Source organism: Podarcis vaucheri (assembly GCF_965113315.1).
Source record: "Podarcis vaucheri genome assembly, chromosome: 11".
Lineage (NCBI taxonomy): Eukaryota > Metazoa > Chordata > Lepidosauria > Squamata > Lacertidae > Podarcis > Podarcis vaucheri.
In genome coordinates this window covers 57,560,176-57,581,858 of record NC_138749.1, presented here as the reverse complement: position 1 = coordinate 57,581,858, position 21,683 = coordinate 57,560,176, and the positions used below count along the sequence as shown (strand labels likewise).

Sequence of the window (21,683 nt, the reverse complement as noted above, 5' to 3'; positions counted from 1 at the left end):
TGGAACGCCCTCCCACCAGATGTCAAGGCAATAAACAACTATTTTACTTTTAAAAGACAACTGTTTTAGGGAGGTTTTTAATGTCTGACGCTGTATTGTTTTTCATATTCGGTTGGAAGCCGCCCAGAGTGGCTGGGGAAACCCAGCCAGATGGGCGGGTATAAATAAATTATTATTATAATTATTATTATATTCTCCTAGTATCACTGTGCTGTAAGGCATACTTGCTCTCAAGAATTACAAGCAGTTAAGAAAATATTCTGATCTAATGTTGATGAATTGAAACTAACATGTACTTTTGGGTTGTCAGTAATGGCCACTACAGTGGTACCTCAGGTTACATATGCTTCAGGTTACAGACGCCGCTAACCCAGGAATAGTGCTTCAGGTTAAGAACTTTGCTTCAGGATGAGAACAGAAATTGTGCTCCGGCGGCACGGCAGCAGCAGGAGGCCCCATTAGCTAAAGTGGTGCTTCAGGTTAAGAACAGTTTCAGGTTAAGAACAGACCTCCGGAACGAATTAAGTACTTAACCCGAGGTACCACTGTATGTCTCAATAAAACTTCAAAATAATAATATGTGGGATCCATGGCAGGAGAAGAAAAAGATTCCCCCATGCTGTTCTGTTTTTTAATACACACAGCAATCTCCCTTCATTTGATACATTGAGTTGCCCTCCTGGGGAAACAAGAGATATTTGTTCAGTGAGTAACATCTCATCAGGCTATGAACTGCACAAACTGCAGATAAGAAGTATTTGGCCTTCATGATGGCACTGTCCACATCCTTTAAAATCCTAGGAATGTCCACAGTATTTATAACCCCCCAGTTCTCATGATAAAGGTTTTTTTTTAAGGGCAATTAATGAATACGTCTTTGTTCACCTCTCAGGGTTTGCTTTTCTTCCCAAAAATAAATGAACCTTTATCATATTTCTAAATTTTGATTTTCAAAAATAACAATACCAAAAATAGAAGAGAGGCGAAGAAAGCAAAAGTGGTAAGAACTGCCGCAGTACAATGTCAATAGAGCACAGCATCACATAGTACAGATAAGCACAGACATATTAGAGTCCTAATATGGTTTCCCCTTAAGAAATCATGTCTGGAGAAATCCTAAGCATTAATTCCACCCCCTTCCAATTTATTCCAAGTATAAGATTACTCACACCAGACCCAGTCTTCATACGTCTTGTACTGTCTCCTATTGTACAGAAACATGACCTCTTAGGTCAGGGGTCTGCAACCCGCGGCTCCGGAGCCGCATGTGGCTCTTTTACATCTTTGCTGCGGCTCCGGGGCGGATACTAGCAAGGGGAGGAGGCGCATTGTGCGCCCCGACACTCCTCACTGTGGCGGGCGCTGTACTGGCTGTGACGTCGCATGGGGGCGGTGCGTGCGTTAGTCACGCACCGTCCCGACGTCACCTTCCCGCCCGCTGTCAGATCTTGGCTCCGGAGATATATTTGTTTTAAATGTCGCAATGGTTTTGCGGCTCCCAGTTGTTGTTTTTTCTTCGGAAACGGGTCCAAGTGGCTCTTTTTGTCTTAAAGGTTGCAGACCCCTGTCTTAGGTATTTGTTTTACTGGTCCAAGATGCCTGTTTGCCTATCATGAGAATATAGGCTCAGGAACGATTTGTCTTTGCCATTTTATGAGCTAACCGAAATAAAATTCACTCGCCCACTTTTTGTGGCGTATCCCGTCGAATCCATTTCTCTTTAGCAAATGCACCGTCCTTCAAACAAATTAAGTTTCCCTATCGGAAGACGAAAATGAAATCTGAATGGATTCCATAGCTAGTTCTGATGCTGTCACTCATCAACAGGTCCTGTTGGTTTCGATTACCTTTATAGCACCAACCACTGTGGTTGTGAGGGCAGAATTATAATGGCTGCAGAGGACTGTAGAATACATCAGAAGGAACCTAAAGTAAAAAAAAAAAAAGTATCTTGATCCTTTTCCCAGAAGCAAGCAGGCACAGGATTACAAACTTATGATACCATCATTTCACTGCTCCTCTTAAACAGGGCTGTATATATTTTTAACTCCTCCAGCGTGATCTAAAAGAAGTTGAGCTGGGAGACTTATGTATAAGATGATTAAATAAAAACCTGTGCTTGTGTGGACTTCACCACCCATGTTTGACTATACAATTTTCACATCCTTCCATGTTGGCCAGAGTGGATAAAAATAAATGATTTTAAAAATAATAATTTTAAAAATCTGATTTCTTTTATTTAAATCCAATTTTTAAAATTAAAATCTGATTTTATATATATATATGTATTGAATTTTCCAAATTAAATGCTTTTGGAGAAAAAGTCTTACTAAAGATAGTTTTCTATTTAAGTTACATTATGGTCCAAAGGCTATTCAGCAGGAAATAAAGATTTGTTTTAAGTTTCTCATGTGTGCTAAAACTCAGTCTAAATTTTCTTTTTTTAAAAAAACTGTTTAACTACATAAGTTAACAAACATTGATACATATGCTGTAACGTTTTCATTTTAGTTAAATAAATTGTTTAAATGTTCTTAAGGAAATGATTGTTTTTCTCCTTCCAATAAAGTACAGCATAAAAGGTGTACAGATATAAACAGTTAACTTATTAAACCTCACAGTAATTTCATAATTATCTATCTACGTATTTCTAATAGTATAACCAAATCAGTAATTTTTGGTATAACTGTAAAAACTACATACTCTGAAAATTTATTATGCCAAAAATGAAACCTTCATCTGGTTGTAAATATTAAGATTATACCAGCAAGAATGAGTCTTTCTGTAAAAAAAATGATGTATATCAAGCCTTAGTGACTAGTGATTTAAATTGTGATCTAAATTGTGATTTAAATCAATTTGATTTAAATCAAATCCGCCCTGATGTGGGCTATCCAAAACTTGCTGTCAGGGACTGGACTGAAGGGGACGAGATTGAGGCGGAATGGAGATCACCCCCCGCCTTCTCCTGAAGCTTCCAGGGAATAGGAAGGCAGTACAGTCACACCTTGGTTCTGGAACATCTTGCAACTCAAACGTTTTGGCTCCGAACGACGCAAATCCGGAAGTGAGTGTTCCAGTTTGCAAACGTTTTTTGGAAGCTGAATATCTGATGTGGCTTCCGGTTGACTGCGAGAAGCTCCTGCAGCCAATCGGAAGCTGCGCCTCGGTTTTCAAACTTTTTCGGAAGTCGAATGGGCTTCCGGAACAGATTCCATTCGAGAACCAAGGTACGACTGCATTGAATTAAAGTGGCGGTTTGAGGAAGGTCACAGCTCAGAGAGAGGTGAACAGAAGAGTTGGGAGGTGTTGGGAGAAGAGGAAGGGGAGACAGAGTCAGAGCAGTCTGCTGACACGTTATAACTGGAGAGTATTTCTGACCCCTCTTCTCCAAGAAGCCAGCACCCATTGAGAGTACAAGAACAAAAGACTCAAGAGACAATTAGTCCCTGTCGGCCACCATAAGGGAAAGTGCTGTTGCTAGGAAAGGACAGGGAAGGAGCTCAGTTGGAGCAATGCCATTAATGGGAGACAGACTGCATTCTTTTGTCTCGTTGTGATGATTGAATAAACTCATTAGTCAGAACTCTTCTTTGTTTTCTTTGGTTCTTGCTGCCACTGGGGGAGGGATAGAATTTCCAGAAGCCTGACAATTGCTCTCTCAGAGACAAATGAAATGAGGGCCGCTGCTCTGCATCATATAATCACAGAGTCATAAAACTGTTGAGTTGGAAGGGACCCCAAGATCATCTAGTCCCATGTAGGAGTCACAGCTAAAGGATCCCTGATAGATAACCACCCAACCTCCAACGAAGAGTCCACCGCCTTCACAACCTTCTTTGTGCTTCAGAATACATGGTTCTGAATTTCCTGGCAAATAAACTGGGGCGTTGCCCTAAAGATGGGGAATTAAAACCCTATTTGAACCAATTGGGTTTCTTCATCTTCCTAGGGTTTTGCTGTAGTTATTAGCTGTAATCCCAACCTGCTGACTATATAAAGGTCAATAGCAGATTTGCCGGATGAAAAAACCAAAACCAAAACCAAAAACCCAGCCAGCGATTACTTGTCAAAGACACCTTACCCCAGTACACAGGAAAGAAGAAATTGAAAGATAAATAAAACATTTGTCCACTCCTTGAAGTTGGTGGCCTATAAAAATAAAGAAGGACATGTTTTAGGTATGTTTTATGGAAAATAGATATTCTAATAACCCAGTTAAATAAACAGAAAGATGACAAGGTTGATATATCTGATGCTTGAGAACTGCACCAAGATGTCTGCTCTAAATTTAACCGCCAGCATTTTTTGAATCATCTTGCAATCAAGATGGATCTAAAGACCTATTCCTTACAACCCCCACAAAAGGTTAGATATGTGCTGTTTTCATGTCAGTTTCAAACCCAGACATGCATTTAGAATGCGCAGAGAAGATAAAATAAAGGAAATTTAAGTTGTGCCCCATGTTGACTTGCGATCTCTCTAATTTCTCAAACCTGTTGCACCAAGTTTGCATAATGAGGACTTGTTTGCTGTTGGCCGCTCTGCAGTTGGGGAACTCCCTCCTCTTGTAAATTTGAATCAGTTCTTTCCATTTACATTTGGCTTTAATGGCCATTTTCAGGAAGACTTTGATTCTGCAAGATTCAAAGGATTAACCCCTTCTTCTTCCAAAAAGTGTTGCTATGCAACCCCTGAAACCATCTGCATAAAATATTTCCCTATTTAAAACACACTTGTTCTCGATTGGGCAGAAAGACTGCTAATTTACATTTTTTGTTGCCAATTGTTATTTGCAATCATGCTTCTAATTTCCAGCGGTTATAGTCCCCCTTCATTGTCAGAATTATGCCTGCCTTGATGAATTTTAGGGAACCGTTCCATAATGCTGACCCTGGGCTTTGTTGACCTGCTGCACATGGTCACCGGAAACCCTCTCTCCCTGAATTTTTTTACTCAAAACTTTCCTAAGTTATCTTCTTTCCATGAGCTGAAGAGAAACACTCCTACCATTCTGAGAACAGAAATGAGGATCCAAGACAATGGAAGTATTACCATGACTTAAGTGGTTTGCAAGCACAGCTTACCTGTTGGAAGTCTCCACTGAAGAAGCTTATGAGAACTGTAGGAATTACCATAAAACAGGCATTATAAAAAATGACTCCATATTTTCCCAGCTCCTGTATAAAACAGACACACCTGTTTGACAAGCTAGTTAAAGATCACAATAGCCACGGGGGAATTTTGTATTTAAAGATCTAATGGCACTCTAGCAAGAAAGCAATTCATCCATTTAATATATGCTTGCAGTTTCTGTAATATATGCTTCTGTAAGAAGAGGTTTCTTACTAAATAATCAACTCAGTGAAGTCCTACCTATGAAATGCTTGTGTAGGCCTGGTTAAAACTGACCAAAATTGGAGTAGACACTCAAACATCTTACCATCTTTTTTATTATTATTAAAGATTTTCTTGTTTTACAGAAGTAAGTGTAATGCCTCGTATTTTTTCCATGTAACATTTTTACAAATCCGTTTCATTTGTTGAGACATTAGGGGGAGAAGGGGAAAAAAGGGGGGGAGGTGGAGGGAGGGAAGATGGGTGGGGGTGGGGTCAGATGGCGACCTCAAAGTGGTTTACATAGAGAATCTCTCTCTCTCTCTCTCTCTCACACACACACACAAACACAACTTATTGGTAAAAACAATTAAAACAATGATTTAAAACATAAAAAAATTAAACCCTGCAATAAACTAAAAATTGCATCATCATTCCAGGCATCTAGGCAGGTTTGTCTAAACAAAATGTTTTTGCAGGCGTCAAAACGCTGCTTGCCTAATATCAATAGGCAAAGTGTGGTTGGTGACATACTAAAAGGTTGATATTTTGGCAAACGCTGAACAGGGATTATGTGGCACCTATCATAGGAAAAGGGAGATGGGTGGCACTGTAGTCTAAACCACAGAGCCGAAGGCTTGCCAATCAGAAGGTTGGTGGTTTGAATCCCCACAATGGGGTGAGCTCCCGTTTCTCGGTCCCTGCTCCTGTCAACATAGCAGTTCAAAAGCATGCCGAAAAGTGCAAGTAGATAAATAGGTACCGGGAAGGTAAATGGCGTTTTTGTGCCCTGCTCTGGTTTGCCATGCTGGCCATGCTGGCTTAGTCCTGCTGGCCACATGACCCAGAAAAACTGTCTGCGGACAAACGCCGGCTCCATTGGCCAGTAAAGTGAGATGAGCACCGCAACCCCAGAGTTGTCTGCAACTGGACCTAACTGAGAGGGGTCCCTTTACCTTTATCATAGGAAAAGTTCTGCAGATAGAAGCAATCAAGTGGGAATATATGGAGTAAAACATTATGTCAGGTAAACTGGTCCCAAGTTCCTAAGTGCTCTGCATACTAATAGTAACGTTTTGAACCTGGCCTGGTAGCAAATAATCAAACCAGTGCAGGTCTCTGAGGCACAAGTGTGATATGGCGAGAAGGTCTCACTCCTGCCAACAATCGTGCTTTGTCTAGCCGGTGCTCTGTCTATCATATATGATGTGAACTTCCTTTCTACCCTCTCTCCCCCAAAACCAGCAAAGGTGGTGACAGCAAATGGTTAAGATAGCAAACACAGAAGTAGATTTCCTAGGAAGCAGAAGATCAATATTTGAGAAGTAGGCGGGAGGATGGAAGAGAAATATGTTACAAGCAGGTGGGGAAGAAACTGCCAGTAAAAGCCCATTTACATGCTACTATGCTCTGCTCATTTTTTCTCATGAAGAAACATGGCCTGAATTTTACTATCTAGTGGTTATGTGCCTGTTCTAACCATCTCCAAACTGCAACACACCAGGGCCATTAAAAATCTTCCCAAAGTGAGTTCAGCAAGGATTCGAGGAATAAGATTCCAAAAAAATTGCATGGCTGCCATACACTGTGCATTTTTTTTAAATCCAAAAAGATCTCGTAACAGTTATGTGAAGATCTCTTGAATTAGTCTAATGAAGGATACAGGGAGTGTAAAGGCAAGAGAAGCTAATGAGATAACTGAATTTTGCTGATAGTTGACACATGGGCTGGTCAACCTAGCAGCAACTCCTTGGGCCCAATGCAGCCCAGCTTTTCCAAGACTTTAGCCCAGATTTACAAAGTTCCCCGTGTCTATGTTTGCATAAAGATCAGTTTCCTTCTTGATCTAGCAGCTAGCCAATCTTAGATTACCTTTTCTGAGATGTTTCTGGCTTCTTAGAAAGATGATACATCTTTTTAGAATCATGACATCAGTGTGAAGGCCAAAGTTGGAAAACGATTAACTAAATACCTAAATATTTAACTGCTGTACTGTCAACCTCTTAGCAGGGACAGTATGTACAAAACTGAAGTTGACTTTCACAATCTTACTCAAGTCCTAATTAAGGCTGTCTATGAACATATTCATAAATTCTTAGAACAAAGATGATCATTCCTTGGTTTTCTGCGAAAATGAAATCCCCACATAGTTACCTTGGGGTCAATTTTTTGTTTTGTGTAAACACCATTTGCTGCTGTGAAGACATCGTTCAGCAACACAGAGGCATAGCCTTCCATGCTGAAAGCTAGATCTGATCTGGAAGAGAGAATACAGAGATGAAGGCATTTAAAAGGCATCCTTTGAACAGTGTTGTGCGTTGCTGGCTTCCCAAATCAGTTCCATATTATAAAACCTGATTATAACAGCAGGTTCAGAAGTCCGTAGTAGTAAAGACAACAGCAAATGAAACGAAACAGCTAGACTGTTCCAGATAGCATTTCACTCAGAAATCGCTCCGATTCATTCCTGGCAACTTCTCTAATGGTGACTTAGCTGATCTATGTAACCAAGAGCCAAAATCAGACTAATTCTCAAAAGAGATGGGCAGGAAATAGCCATGAGTGGACTTTAACAAGTGCTACAGCTAAATATCCCCTGTTCATTTCAACAGAGCTTGTGCAGTGCAAACCTCCCAAACAAGTTGGTAGCAGTTTATTGGTGGGTCATGACTAGGGTTTGAATCTTCCCTTAGGTCTGAGACCATATATAACTATCACAGACTCATAGAATTGTTGGGTTGTAAGGGACCACAACTATCATCTAGTCAAGGGTTTCCCAAACTTGGGTCTCCAGCTGGACTACAATTCCCATCACCCCTGACTACTGGTTCTGCTACTGGGAGTTGTAGTTCAAAAGCAACTGGCGACCCAAGTTTTGAAAACCCTGATCTAGTTCAACTCCCTGCGATGCAGAAATCTTTTGCTCAATGTGGTACCCTTCTTTTTTGTGGTGATGCAGGAAAACCATTTGCCTACTGTAAAAAGGTAAAGGTAAAGGTACCCCTGACCATTAGGTCCAGTCACAAACGACTCTGGGGTTGCGGCGCTCATCTCGCTTTACTGGCTGAGGGAGCCGGCGTACAGCTTCTGGGTCATGTGGCCAGCATGACTAAGCCACTTCTGGCAAACCAGAGCAGTGCACGGAAACGCTGTTTGCCTTCCTGCCGGAGCGGTTCCTATTTATCTACTTGCACTTTGATGTGCTTTCGAACTGCTAGGTTGTCAGGAGCTGGGACCGAACAACGGGAGCTCACCCCGTTGTGGGGATTCAAACCGCTGACCTTCCAGTTGGCAAGCCCAAGTGTCAGTGGTTTAGACCACAGCACCACCTGCATCACCTACTGTGTCTTGGGGCAATTCCCAGCAGAAGTACAAGGTTAGTAAATGAGAGTGAAGTGAAGAAATGACTTTGCTTAGGAGAGCAAGCACTTTTTATGTTTAGCAGAAACACGAAATGCAGCACTGACTCAGCTGAAGCTAGTTTTTAAGTGATTTTCATATTTCATAGCCCCAGATCCAAAGAACAGTGCAAATAATTCCAAGAACCCAAGGAAGGCCTTGGACTTGTGCTTCTCCAACAACAGCCCATCTTTTGGAACTGAAGAGAGATTTAGTTGTAGTTTTTATATGGTGTGTAAAAGGCAGTGTGCTGTCAAAGGAGAGGAAATCAACAGACCAGTGCTGAGAGCATCTGAGGCATGTGCAGATCAGCGCATTGCTCTGCTGTTTCCAGCACCAATCAGAAGGGAAACAGAGGCGGTTTTAGGGAGGCACAACTGGTCCGGCCGCACTGGGCTCCGTGCTGTGGGGGGCAACACAACAGTGTTGGAGGTGTGCCAAATTTTTGGGCTGCTGAAATTTGAGAGCCCAATGTCCGCCACTGAGGGCAACAGGGTGGGGAAAGAACCAGCTGGGAAGGGGGACTACAAGCCACAGGGACATCAGCCAAAGGGTCGCATGCGGCTCGTACATTATGGGATGTAAAGGACTACGGAATAAAAGCATTTTGCACCAGCCATCTCCTGCACTAATTCTTCTGACAGTTCCTGACGAAATGGTTTCATTCTTGTGGCACACTCAAGAAACAACGATCCAACACAGAAGGAAAGGACTTTAAAATCTTACCCTGCTGCTATGAAAGCTCCAAGGATGATTGCAAACACACTAATTACAATGCTCAGTGAATAGCGCTTCCTGTAAAGAGAGACCGCATGGTTGATCCTATTCAGTTTATAATTAGGATGAACACTAATCAAACTAAACACTTATCTGAACCAGTATTATGCCTCTCAGAAAGTGGTTTATGATACAGCAGAACGAAACAAAAGAATTAGGTTTATTTCTTTTAATCATACAGCACCTGCAGGCTGACAAGATTCCAATTTTTCCCCATTCGAAAATATTGTGAAGCTTCCTTTTAAAAAGGGTTGTAGATCCCAGTTTTAATCCCTGGGATCTTCAGGAAGAGCTGGGAAATATTACCCCCTGAAACCCTGCAAAACACAGCAAAAAATGCTATAATGAGTAACGGTCTGGCTCAGTGAAAGGCCTATGCTCCCATTCTGTCTTACAAATAGGTCAGTCAAAGCCAGGGATCATTTGTGATGCCTTTGCAGGGATTTGTTTCTGATGCACAAGCTCCAGTGGCTTAGTGGAACTCACTGGGGATAATAATAATAATAATAAATTTTATTTATATCCCGCCCTCCCCAGCCGAAGCCGGGCTCAGGGCGGCTAACAACACTAAAATAGTGCAACATTATAAAAACATCATAAGAATTAATTAAAATCAAAATTGATGGCAACCATAAACTAAAGTATTGTAAAGATTGCCAAAGGAGGGAGTCAGGCTGTGCCCTAACCAAAGGCCTGGTGGAACAGCTCTGTCTTGAAGGCCCTGCGGAAAGATGTCAAGTCCTGCAGGGCCCTTGTCTCTTGTGACAGAGCGTTCCACCAGGTTGGAGCCGCAGCCGAAAAAGCCCTGGCTCTAGTTGAGGCCAGCCTAACCTCTCTGTGGCCTGGGACCTTCAAGATGTTTTTATTTGAGGACCGTAAGTTCCTCTGTGGGGCATACCAGGAGAGGCGGTCCCGTAGATACAAGGGTCCTAGGCCGTGTAGGGCTTTGAAGGTTAAAACCAGCACCTTAAACCTGATCCTGTACTCCACCGGGAGCCAGTGCAGCTGGTATAGCACCGCCTTCCCCTCTGTCCACGGAGATTGCGGGGCTGGCAACGGGGAGAAGCGATCTTCTCCCCGCCGCCCCTTGCTTCAAAAGAGGTCCGGGGTGCGGGGGCAAGCTTCGTTTTGCGAAGCAAGCCCATAGGGAAATTCGTCTTGCGAAGCAACTCAAAAACGAAAAAACCTTTCGTCTTGCGAGTTTTTCGCCTCGCGAGGCGTTCGTCTTGCGGGGCACCACTGTATGTAGAATCCTTAAAATACTCTATGCAAATTGCTAATTGGTTTTATGATGAACTTCTTGCAATGCACTGGGATTCTTGCAAAAGCTCAGTGCTAACTTTGAGTTGGGATTACATCCTCCCTTTCCACTATGAAAGCATTTGGGAACACCCATAATAAATCCCAATAATCTACATTCCAAACTTGTACATGATTCATCTGATTTCGGCAAAAATGCAAAGCATTGCAGCTCTAACATCATGCATGTGGCAGTGCCTGATGCTCCACAGAAAAGGGAAACCCTTTTCCTTTCATGTGTGAGTGAAATAAATTCGATTTGGGACATTAATAGGAGAAAACCCCTTTATGACCCAATCATTAAGGAGCCTGACTCAAAGGCATATTGCGATCTTTACTGTATTGTGACACAGCCTGGTTGAGATGGTGTGATGTTATAATGTTCACAAATATTCCAAATGCTCTGGAAGCAAGGAATCTTTGTGATCCAAATTCTGTGAGGTGGAGAACAGCTGTCAGTTTCATTGCGATCATCTCTCCCCGGCCCTAGGAACAGGAAAAGCACAATAGGCAGGCTACTGACTGGAAAGGAAAGATGAAGGAAGGGTGTCATGTTGGCAATGAACTGAGAACAGGAACCTGAAGAAAGTTCGAGAAGAGGGAATACAAGGAGGTCAAGGTAAGGAAAGGAAATGAAACGAAGAAAGCAGTGTGCTAAAAAAATCTGGAAAACATATGTGATTGGGGCATGGATATATCAGGAGCCAATGAGAAGGAGAAGATAAGGGAAGTCTGGGAGGACAAGGTTATGAGGTCCAGATGTGCACAGTACCTTTGAGAGTTTTGTAGAAGATGTGGCTTCTGCTGTCATTCTACTGTTGGGCCGAGAAACCAGTGGGGTATTATGGGGTGGAGGGCTGAACTTCACATACTGAGTCAAACTAACAAGCCAGTTCTTTTGCTGCAAGTTTCTAGTGCTCGTAGATTAACTGGTGTCTGTTTTGTACCCAGTGCATAGTGTTCTGAGAAGCCCGAATATTATCATCAAAATTCAATTAGCCAACAGGAACTACTCATCCATGCATTCTGGCCAGATAGCTTGCAGTGGTATTTTAAAAATGGGAGGCAAATACTCACCCAAGAACAATCACTTCTAGCAGTAATGTAAGAGGAATGGTAAACTTCCTAAGGACTGTAAACATTGGCAAACTGGATTGTTTAAAATAGAAAGAGAGGGGGAAAATATCCATGTCATGTCAGTTTCAAGGTTTTTTTTTTATTACAATTAATGCTTCTTTGTCTCTGCTAATGATATCATCCTGCATTAAGAAACGTGCCTGAACAAATTCTCAGCCTCTGTCGTGGCCAAATGTCAGTCTGACACCACAGGCCGAATACACAACAGAATAGTTGGAAGTGACAATTCAAAAAATAAAGCAAAACTTGGAACTCTGCACAGCACAATATTCAATGAAGAAAAAGTCATAGTATCAACCAATGAGGGCTTTAAGATCAGCTGGGGATGCTCATAACATGCAGCAGAATAATTCTTAGTGGCTGTACCCCACTTACGGAATTCCCTCCCAGTACAGATCTCCAATTGTCCCTCACATTCTACGGATGTCAGGCGCCGAGTTAAAGTGAATTCATTTATTTTCATTGGCTTTTGGAGCACCACGAGGATGGCTTTGTTGCAATGTTTTATTTTGCCACCGCCTGCTTTGGACTGCAGCAATTGTATTTCATGCCAACTAATTCATTTTAATATTGTGCTGTTTATTGCATCCATTGTTAGCCACTCTGAGCTCTGCTCAGAGAAAGAGCAAATTATAAGCAAGAAATAAGAAGCAATGTGTCAATTAAGGTTTTGTGCAAACCATTTAAGAAGAGGGTTTTTAAAAAAAAATATATTCATTTATGCTTCTTGTTAAATAAATAAATGATATAATGTCTCCCAACAATCACTAGCTATAGGCCAAGGCATCAGGGCAGTCATTGTCAAAGGTATTGGGGCTGAATCAGCCTTGCTTGCCCTAATGGATGATTTTTATTGAGAGAGGGTGTGCCACTCATGTCTTTCAGCCACTTTTGAGACCACTGACTATGGTAACCTCGTGGGCTGAGTGCTCAGGATGGGTACCGGAGACACTGTATTTCAGTGATTTCATTCCTCCTTGCACTGAAGAGTCCGGAGAGCAGCAGATTCCACAAGGCGCCATTTTGTCCCTGAGGACAAACATCAACATTGGGTAGGGCCTCCCCGAACCCAACTCCAGAAGTGGCAGAAAAAAACCACACTCTATTTCCTCACACAAAAAGCCGAGAATAAGTCCTAGATACCTGCACCTCCCCTCCTCAGAAGGAGGATGGGGAATCCCCAGCGTAGAATCATATTACATCGCCAACTAAGTACACCACATAATCCGGCATATATAAGACAAGGTGAAACGATGGGTGCATTTGGAGAGAGACGCCATCGAAAACATCCCCCACAACAAGCATACCCATTTCTCCAACACAAACTAAAGAAAATCCCCACAACTCTGAACAGGTTCACACAGGGAAAAGTAGGCAAACTATCCCCATCCCCCTGGCCTATCACCCACTATTCCAACACGCAGCACAAAACCTCCCGATAAAAACCTGGAAAGCCAAAGGCCGACACTGTCCAAAAGACTTCTACAAAAACAACAAGCCCATATCAAGACAACATTGGATATGGTCCCTAGGAGTTTTGGAGCATGATGGCATCAGTAGACTGGTGACACCTAAGCTTTATTTCTCATCTGATTCAGGAGTGGCTGCCCAAGCCCTGGGCTGGTGCCCAAATGCAGTTGTGAATGGGCTGAGCTCCAGTAAATGGAGTCAGAACCCTGGAAAGATGGAGGCTCTGTGGGCATTGGTTCCCATAAACACAGTTCAGGCAGCTGGCAGCATGTGACATCTCTGCTAAATTATGTGCACCAGTCGCCCATGTGTAATGATGGGGGCTAGTCTCAATTTTTTACGTGCTTTCTTTCTGGAGATCATGGAGCTAGCATGAATCAAATATAAAACACTAGCTTTTACCTGAAACGTGGCCAGGAAAGTACAGCAAACATCATGATCGTTAATGCTTACGGAAAACATCAGCACACTAAACTTGAAGTCATCAGAAAGTTAATCATCTCCCGCCTGTACGTAAAAACCAGGCTTCACACACACAATAAAATCCTCCTTCAAGGGTAAAATTATGATTTGGGAAGTGTATGGATAACCATAAGGTCTTCCTGAAATGAAGGTTGTATCCCTTCTGCTTCAAATATATCTCAGCAAACAGGAATAAACAATGGTTCAAATGTTTAAAGTATTGTGGAATTCCCCTCTCCACAGATTACAGTAGAACCCAGTGCTTTTTTCCTGGAGGTACGCAGGGGTACACATACCCCTAAATATTTTGTGAATCTAAGTTTGGCCTCATTGAGGGGCAGTATTTCAATATGAGTAGGAAAATGAGAGTACCCCTAAACATTTTTTAAAGAAAAAAAAAGGACTGACGGAACCTAAACTATAATTAAACACCAAATTTTCAATGGTCAGGTGAAATGATCCAACGGGATCTCTGTAGCTGATTATCTAGGTTCTCTTATTGGAGGTCATATTTTGGTCTCTTACCCCCCCCCCTTCTTCCTCCCTCTTTGCTCTATGTTCTCAAGGACTCTCCCTGCACTTCACTAGACCGCAAATCAAAGAATGGGCATGAGATATGGCTGCCTTGCTGGCATAGGAAACAGAAGGCGAGAGCGCACTCAACTCGCATGGAAGGCATATATCTCTACCTCTGACTTGCACTCGGCTTGCTTCAAGACCGAGTACAGCCTCCCCTTTTTCTTTTAGCATGGGCCTGTGGCACATCGATACACCCACTCTCCAGGCTGAGGTAACTAAGGACTCTCTTTGCACTTTACAATTAAGCTGTGTATGTGTATTGTGCGATTGTGGGTGTTTGCTACCTAGCAGCCCGAAGGAGAATCTATGTGCTCAGTCTCTTTTATTTTCATGCAATAAACCTCTGCATCCTGGTGCGTGAACTTCTTTACTGGGCATAAGGTTCAAGGGAGGTGCGCAATGACTCCAAATAAAAGATTCAGTTCCTCTCAGAGCTGTACTTTCGGTAGGGTTCCTCTTTTTCCAGGACCCGCCCTCTTTTTCAGGGGTAAAATTTGAGACAAATTGCATTTATTTGCTTTGAACGGCCGTCATAGTGGCCTCTTTTTTTTTTTCTCTTCAAAATATGGCAACCCTAACTTCACATAGATGGTGTACATACATGTGGCATCAGAAATACAGCTGGTTACGCATATGCCACAAGGCCAGGTTACAATTACGATATCTTTATTGTCATTGTCCCTTGCGGAACAATGAAATTGAAAAACTACCGTATTTTTCGCTCCATTGGACGCACCGGACCATAGGACGCACCGGACCATAGGAGGGGGAGAACAGGGAAAACATTTTTTTCCCTTGTTCTCCCCCTCTAAAACAAGGTGCGTTCAAGGTACATTCACCAGAGCTTGTGGGGCGCTGCTTTCCCCCACTGCCAGCCTCAAAGATCCCTGAAGCCTTTGGAGTGCAGCGCCCTGCTGCCCTGCAGAGGTTTGCGCGCAGCCGTCCCCAAGCTAGAGCAGCAAGACGGAGCCCTCCGTCTCACTGTTCTGGCTTGGGAACAGCCTTGCTAGCTTCTGCAGGACAGCGGGGTGAAGGCACCGTCCCCAAGATAGAGCAGCGAGACGGAGCGCTCCGCAGTGCTCCGTCTTCCTGTTCTGCCTTTGGGCTTAGTGGCGCAGCCTGCATTCGCTCTATAGGACGCACACACATTTCCCCTTAATTTTTGGAGGGGGAATGTGCGTCCTATAGAACGAAAAATAGGGTAGATAAAACTACCACAAAACTACATAAAAACTACATAAAACATTCAAAAACCCCTAAAAACTCTAAAACTCCATTTTAAAATACACTATACTACAGAGACTCCTTATGCTGCGTTTAGAACCAGAATTGCATTAGTGTAGAAACTGTTTCTCGGGCGGCTAGTCCTGGCCTTTATAACTCTATACCTTCTTCCAGAAGGCAGAAGCTGAAAGAGATCATTTCCGGGGTGCGTACTATCATGTGCTATCTCTGCCGCTTTCTTATGGCACCTGTCAGCATAGATTTGATCTAAGGTGGGAAGAGTGCACCCAATAATTCTCTCCGCAGTCTTTACAACCCTGGATAGCATTGTTTTTTCCCTGGCCATAAGTTAGTACGCTCTCCACAGTGCAATGGTAAAATACCATCAACAGGTTCTTTGAGAGATTGTTTTTCTGGAGGATTCTCAGAAAATATAACCTCTGCTGTGCTCTCTTCACCAGGTCTTTGCTGTTCTCTCCCCAGGTTAGGTCGTCTCTCAACTCCATTCCCAGAAATCGAAACACTGAGACCTGTTCCACGCACTTCCCCTCAATAATAAGTGACTGAATATTCAATTTTCATTTCCTAAAGTCCACAATGATCTCTTTTGTTTTCTTTAAGTTAAGGAGTAAGTTGTTTTTCCTACACCACTCCCCAACTGCTCAACTTCCTTCCTATAGGCCGCCTCCCCCTCTCCAGCAGTAATTAAACCAACCACCGTTGTATCATCCCCAAACTTAATGATCTTATTACTGGGGTATTTGGGGGCACAGTCAGCTGTATAGAGCGTACATAAAAGCGGGCTCAACACGCACCCCTGCGGCGTCCCCGTATTCGTGATGAGATCCGCAGAGACGTGGGAACCCAACCTGACCCTTTGGGAATGGTTTGATAGAAAGTCTAATATCCACCTGCACAAACATGGTGGAAGTCCCAGGTCTAATAATTTGGGCACCAATCAATGCGGAAGAATAGTATTAAATGCAGAACTAAAGTCTACAAATAGCAGTCTCACGTTCAAGGCTCTTGCATTGATAAACAAAGCCTTTATATCCTAGCGCAGTCACTGAGTTCATCAGGAAGAGTGCTGCTAGTTCTCCATGTTTCAGAAGCCTGACGGGCTTCAACTAGAAGTCAGGTCTTTAACGTTGCTACTCGCATACTGTGGAACACTCTCCCTGCCGTCTCTCTGCACGCCTCCTTGCTGTTAACTTTCAGGCGTCTCTTGAAGATTTTTCAATGCTTTTCACAGAATCATACAGTTGGAAGGAATCTTTCGAACCCTTGACCCTGAGATTAAGACTCTCATGCTCTACCGACTGCGCTATACTGATAGGCGTATTCAGTGGTTTAGATTTTCCCTCCTCTTATTATTATTTTTATTGCTTTCTATCGCTTATGTTTTATTGCGTTTCTATATATTGTCGAACAGCACCTTGATATTTTGAGTGGAAGGTACATAAATATTTTTTTAAAATAAACAAAATAAAATAAATCAACGGAAGGTATGTACTGATCCTTTCTAACTGCCTCACGCAGCACATAAGAGCAATTTTACCCAGTGTGTCTTGTCCAAAACAATCTGCGGATGTGCCAATATGGCTCTCATTCAATCAACATGTAGCTACAGCGCGGCTCTAATAGTCTCAAAACATTTTCACTTACAGGGGCTAAATGAAAACCAAACTGCCCGGCAACAACCCAACTTACGCTGTACCTTAACTTGCTTGTACTTGATAATCCACTTATGTGATTCCCGACGTAAATGAGAGGAAGTGGAAACAGCTGCAACACAATGAGGGTACCATTTAGAATGAAACCAGTTTTTTCCCGCGAAACTGTGGAAGAAATCTATTCAGGTTAGTTCATACACTCCAGCACAGAGAGAAAAAAGTAAATACAGCAAGCAGCAAACTTTGTAAATGATTGCCACTTTTGAACTTTGGCAATGTTTTATACAACATTCCAGGCCCTGCTTATTTCAATAAAAGAAGTTTGATCTCACAAAAATGAAGATTACCAGGAACCATGAAAATAAAATAAAGGAAAAAATCAACACGTCATGTTTACACCAACCACAATTTTGACCCCACTAAGCCTAACAAAGGGATGCGGGTGGCGTTGTGGTCTAAACTACAGAGCCTAGGGCTTGCCGGTCAGAAGGTTGGCGGTTCGAATCCCCGTGACGGGGTGAGCTCCCGTTGCTCGGTCCCTGCTCCTGCCAACCTAGCAGTTCGAAAGCACGTCAAGGTGCAAGTAGATAAATAGGTGCCACTCTGGTGGGAAGGTAAACGGCGTTTCCGTGTGCTGCTCTGGTTCGCCAGAAGCGGCTTAGTCATGCTGGCCACATGACCCAGAAGCTGTCTGCCGACAAACGCCGGCTCCAACCCCAGAGTTGTCTGCAACTGGACCTAACAGTCAGGGGTCGCTTTACCTTTAAGCCTAACATGAGGGTAGCGGAAGGCAACCATTTCACATTATAAAGTAGGGGTGGAGAATTTGTTGGGACTCCAAATCCTATCATCCCACACTGACTGTTGGACTCGATGGCCCTTGTGGTCTCTTCCAACTCTATGATTCTATGATTCTATGATTCTATGATTCTATGATTCTATGATTCTATGATTCTATGATTCTATGACTAGGGCTTATGGGAGTTGGAGTTAAACGCCATCTGGACGACCAAAGGTTCCACACCCCTGCTCTAAAGACGCAATAAACATGGGCCAAATTGAAAAATTAAAAATCTAATGGATGTTTACTTGGAGCACTTTGTGTTTAATGGGGCTCATTTCCGGATGACTGTAGAGAATTGCAGCCTATGTTTGTTCTAATGTTTCCAGCCCAACATCTGGGCTGAAAAATATGGATCTACACAACACACAATTCGCCAGGTGGGAGCCAATTCAGAGGCAGCATTGAACACAAAGTCCACTCTTTAATTGAATGAATAGGAGTGCGAGAGAGGAGACGCCACCCCAAGCCTGCTGTTACCCTCTGCTCTTGCAAGCGACTCCTGCCTTTTTGGCTATATAAGAACTGGTACAGGGAGAAGCAAGGATGCTATTCCTATACAGTTGTACCTTGGAAGTCAAACAGAATCCGTTCCAGAAGTCCGTTCGACTTAAAAAAATTAAAAAAAAAATTGTTTATACCCCACCCATTTGGCTGGGTTTCCCCAGCCACTCTGGACGGCTCCCAACAGAATAAGCGCAATAAAACGTCAAACTTAAAAAACTTCCCTAAGCAGCCCTGTGGAACGCCCTCCCAGCAGATGTCAAGGCAATAAACAACTATTTTACTTTTAAAAGACAACTGAAGGCAGCCCTGTTTAGGGAAGTTTTTAATGTCTGATGCTGTGTTGTTTTTAATATTCAGTTGGAAGCCGCCCAAAGTGGCTGGGGAAACCCAGCCAGATGGGCGGGGTATAAATAAATTATCATCATCATCATCATCATCATCATCATGCCTGCAGTAAACCATGGTTTAGCATTACATACTTTGTTGGAGAGAAAACTCAGTACTCCCTATGGCGCCTAGACAAGCATGGGGCAAAAAAGCTCTAAAGCACTGATTATATTATGCAACCTATAACATAGCATCAGATTAGGATTTTCACTTTCTAAAGTTATGCACTTTGTCTTACCTTCATAGGAATACTCTTATCAAAATCGGGGAAGTGAATGATTCTATTCAGTTTTGACACATATAAGATCAGGATAGTGGTTACCATCTAAAAAGCAAAATAATAATTGTCATGTACGCAACAGCAAAATACTATTTCAAATACAGTGGTGCCTCGCAAGACAAAATTAATCCGTTCCGCGAGTCTCTTCGTCTTGTGGTTTTTTCGTCTTGCGAAGCACGGCTATTAGCGGCTATTAGCGGCTTAGCGGCTATTAACGGCTTAGCGGCTTTAAGAAAAAGGAAACAAACTCGCAAGAACTCGCAAGACGTTTCGTCTTGCGAAGCAAGCCCATAGGGAAATTCGTCTTGCGGAACGACTCAAAAAATGGAAAACTCTTTCGTCTAGCGAGTTTTTCGTCTTGCGAGGCATTCGTCTTGCGGGGCACCACTGTATGCGGGTGGGTGAATCACAAAACACTCTCTGTTAGTCTGCAGAAAAGCTACATTGCTGCACAGAAAGGCTGGGTTCTGCTTTCAGTGATTCTAACAGGCATTCCATGTTTGCAGACTTCATCAGTAGAGACACATCCTAACCAATGGCATCAACCATTTTAGGCGTGTCAGATATGTGTGTGACCGCACACATTTGCACTGCGCCAAACCTGGAAGTGACCGCAAAATGTCACAAAAACATTGCTAAAAGGGGCAGAATGGGGCAGAGCTGGAAGGGGGAGGAACGGGGAGAAAGGATTTGATGATAATAAATCAAAATTTGAAATAGAAGTATTGAATAACAAGTATAAAACTTTGTCCAAAATGTATAAACTGCTGCTTGAATGGCATATGAAAGATGAAGAGGTGAAGTTGGTTATGATACATTGGGCTACATTCTGGGGCTCCAGAATGGATTTTGGGTATAATATACAGTTAAAAGATTGGGGAAAACAATGGAAAGAAGGATTAAAATTTACTGCATGCAATGCTTTGAAAGAAAATGTGATGGAAATGATGTATAGGTGGTATATTACCCCTGTGAAATTAGCTAGAATGTATAAAACAAGTAATAAATGTTGGAAATGTAAAGAAAAGGAAGGAACTTTCTATCACATGTGGTGGGGATGTAAAAAAGTGAAAAACTTCTGGGAAATAATATATAATGAGATGAAAAAGATGTTGAAATATACATTTATTAAGAAACCAGAAGCATTTTTACTTGGCATTGTAGGAGATGATATTAATAGACAGGATTGTAAGTTGTTTTTATATGCAATGACAGCAGCAGGAATATTACTGGCACAAAAATGGAAGCAAGAAGAATTACTGACAAAAGAAGAATGGCAGATGAAATTGATGGACTATGCAGAATTTGATAAACTAACAGGCAACCTGCAGGACCAGAGATTCTTAGAAGACTGGAGTAAATATACCGTATTTTTCGCCCTATAGGACACACTTTTTCCCCTCCAAAAATGAAGGGGAAATGTGTGTGCGTCCTATGGGGCGAATGCAGGCTTTCGCTGAAGCCTGGAGAGCGAGAGGGGTCGGTGCGCACCGACCCCCTTGCTCTCCAGGCTTCAGGAAGCTATCCCCCCAGCCGCGCAAGGTCCCAGAGCGATGCCGAAGGTGCGCGCACCTTCGCCATCGCTCTCCGACCCGTTCGGGGGGCTGGGGTCGGGGGAAGCTCCGGCTTCCCCCGCCCGCAACCTCGCAAGCTCCGAGAGTGATGGCGAATGTGCACGCACCATCGCCATCGCTCTCTGACCTGTTCTGGGGGCTGGGGTCAGGGGAAGCTCCGGCTTCCCCCACCCCCAGTGCCGCAAGCTCCGGTAGTGATGGCGAAGGTGCGCTCACCTTCGCCATCGCTCTCGGACCCTTGCTGGGGGCTGGGGGTGGGGGAAGCTCGGGCTTCTCCCGCCCCAGCCCCGCGCCTGGGGGGGAAAAATAATTCCCCCCCTTTATTTCCCTCCCAAAAATCTAGGTGCGTCCTATGGGCCGGTGCGTACTATAGGGCGAAAAATACGGTACAAACTATTTGAAAAGTAACTGTAATGAACAGACTACGCTAGTAAGACAGCAAGAAGTTTTCTAAGGAGGACTATTTGAAATATTGCAAGAAAGACTATGAGGAGAATTATTAGCTAATGATAATTAAGAGTAATAGAGAAATTAAGAAATGCAGAGTAAGTGATAAAGAACGAAAAATCATCTGAGGTGTTGGCGGAAGTCTAAAACATTGTATAAGATAAGAAGTTATGTTATATGATTGTTGGAAATATGTTTAAAAAAACAATAAAAATGTATTTTAAAAAAAGGAAAGGGGGAAGAACGAGGCAGAGAGGCCTTAAGAGGGCCCACCTACACGCATGGGGGTC

General features: G+C 43.0%; 2 protein-coding genes across 8 annotated transcripts in view; one reads left to right on the top strand and one right to left on the bottom strand.

Annotated features, from left to right (window-relative positions):
• ERCC6L2 (ERCC excision repair 6 like 2) overlaps nt 1-21,683 on the top strand; it is a 291,509-nt gene that overhangs the window by 219,307 nt on the left and 50,519 nt on the right. The window lies entirely within an intron of this gene.
• The window catches only part of SLC35D2 (solute carrier family 35 member D2), a 30,130-nt gene that overhangs the window by 1,406 nt on the left and 7,041 nt on the right, over nt 1-21,683 (bottom strand). The window contains exons 3-10 of the mRNA XM_082241660.1: nt 19,331-19,417; nt 17,402-17,469; nt 11,890-11,961; nt 9,463-9,531; nt 7,492-7,594; nt 5,088-5,180; nt 4,085-4,152; nt 1,848-1,926 (exon numbers count right to left, since the gene is read on the bottom strand). Of these exons, the coding sequence (XP_082097786.1) occupies nt 1,848-1,926; nt 4,085-4,152; nt 5,088-5,180; nt 7,492-7,594; nt 9,463-9,531; nt 11,890-11,961; nt 17,402-17,469; nt 19,331-19,417 (639 nt within the window). The remainder of the gene's footprint in view (nt 1-1,847; nt 1,927-4,084; nt 4,153-5,087; nt 5,181-7,491; nt 7,595-9,462; nt 9,532-11,889; nt 11,962-17,401; nt 17,470-19,330; nt 19,418-21,683) is intronic.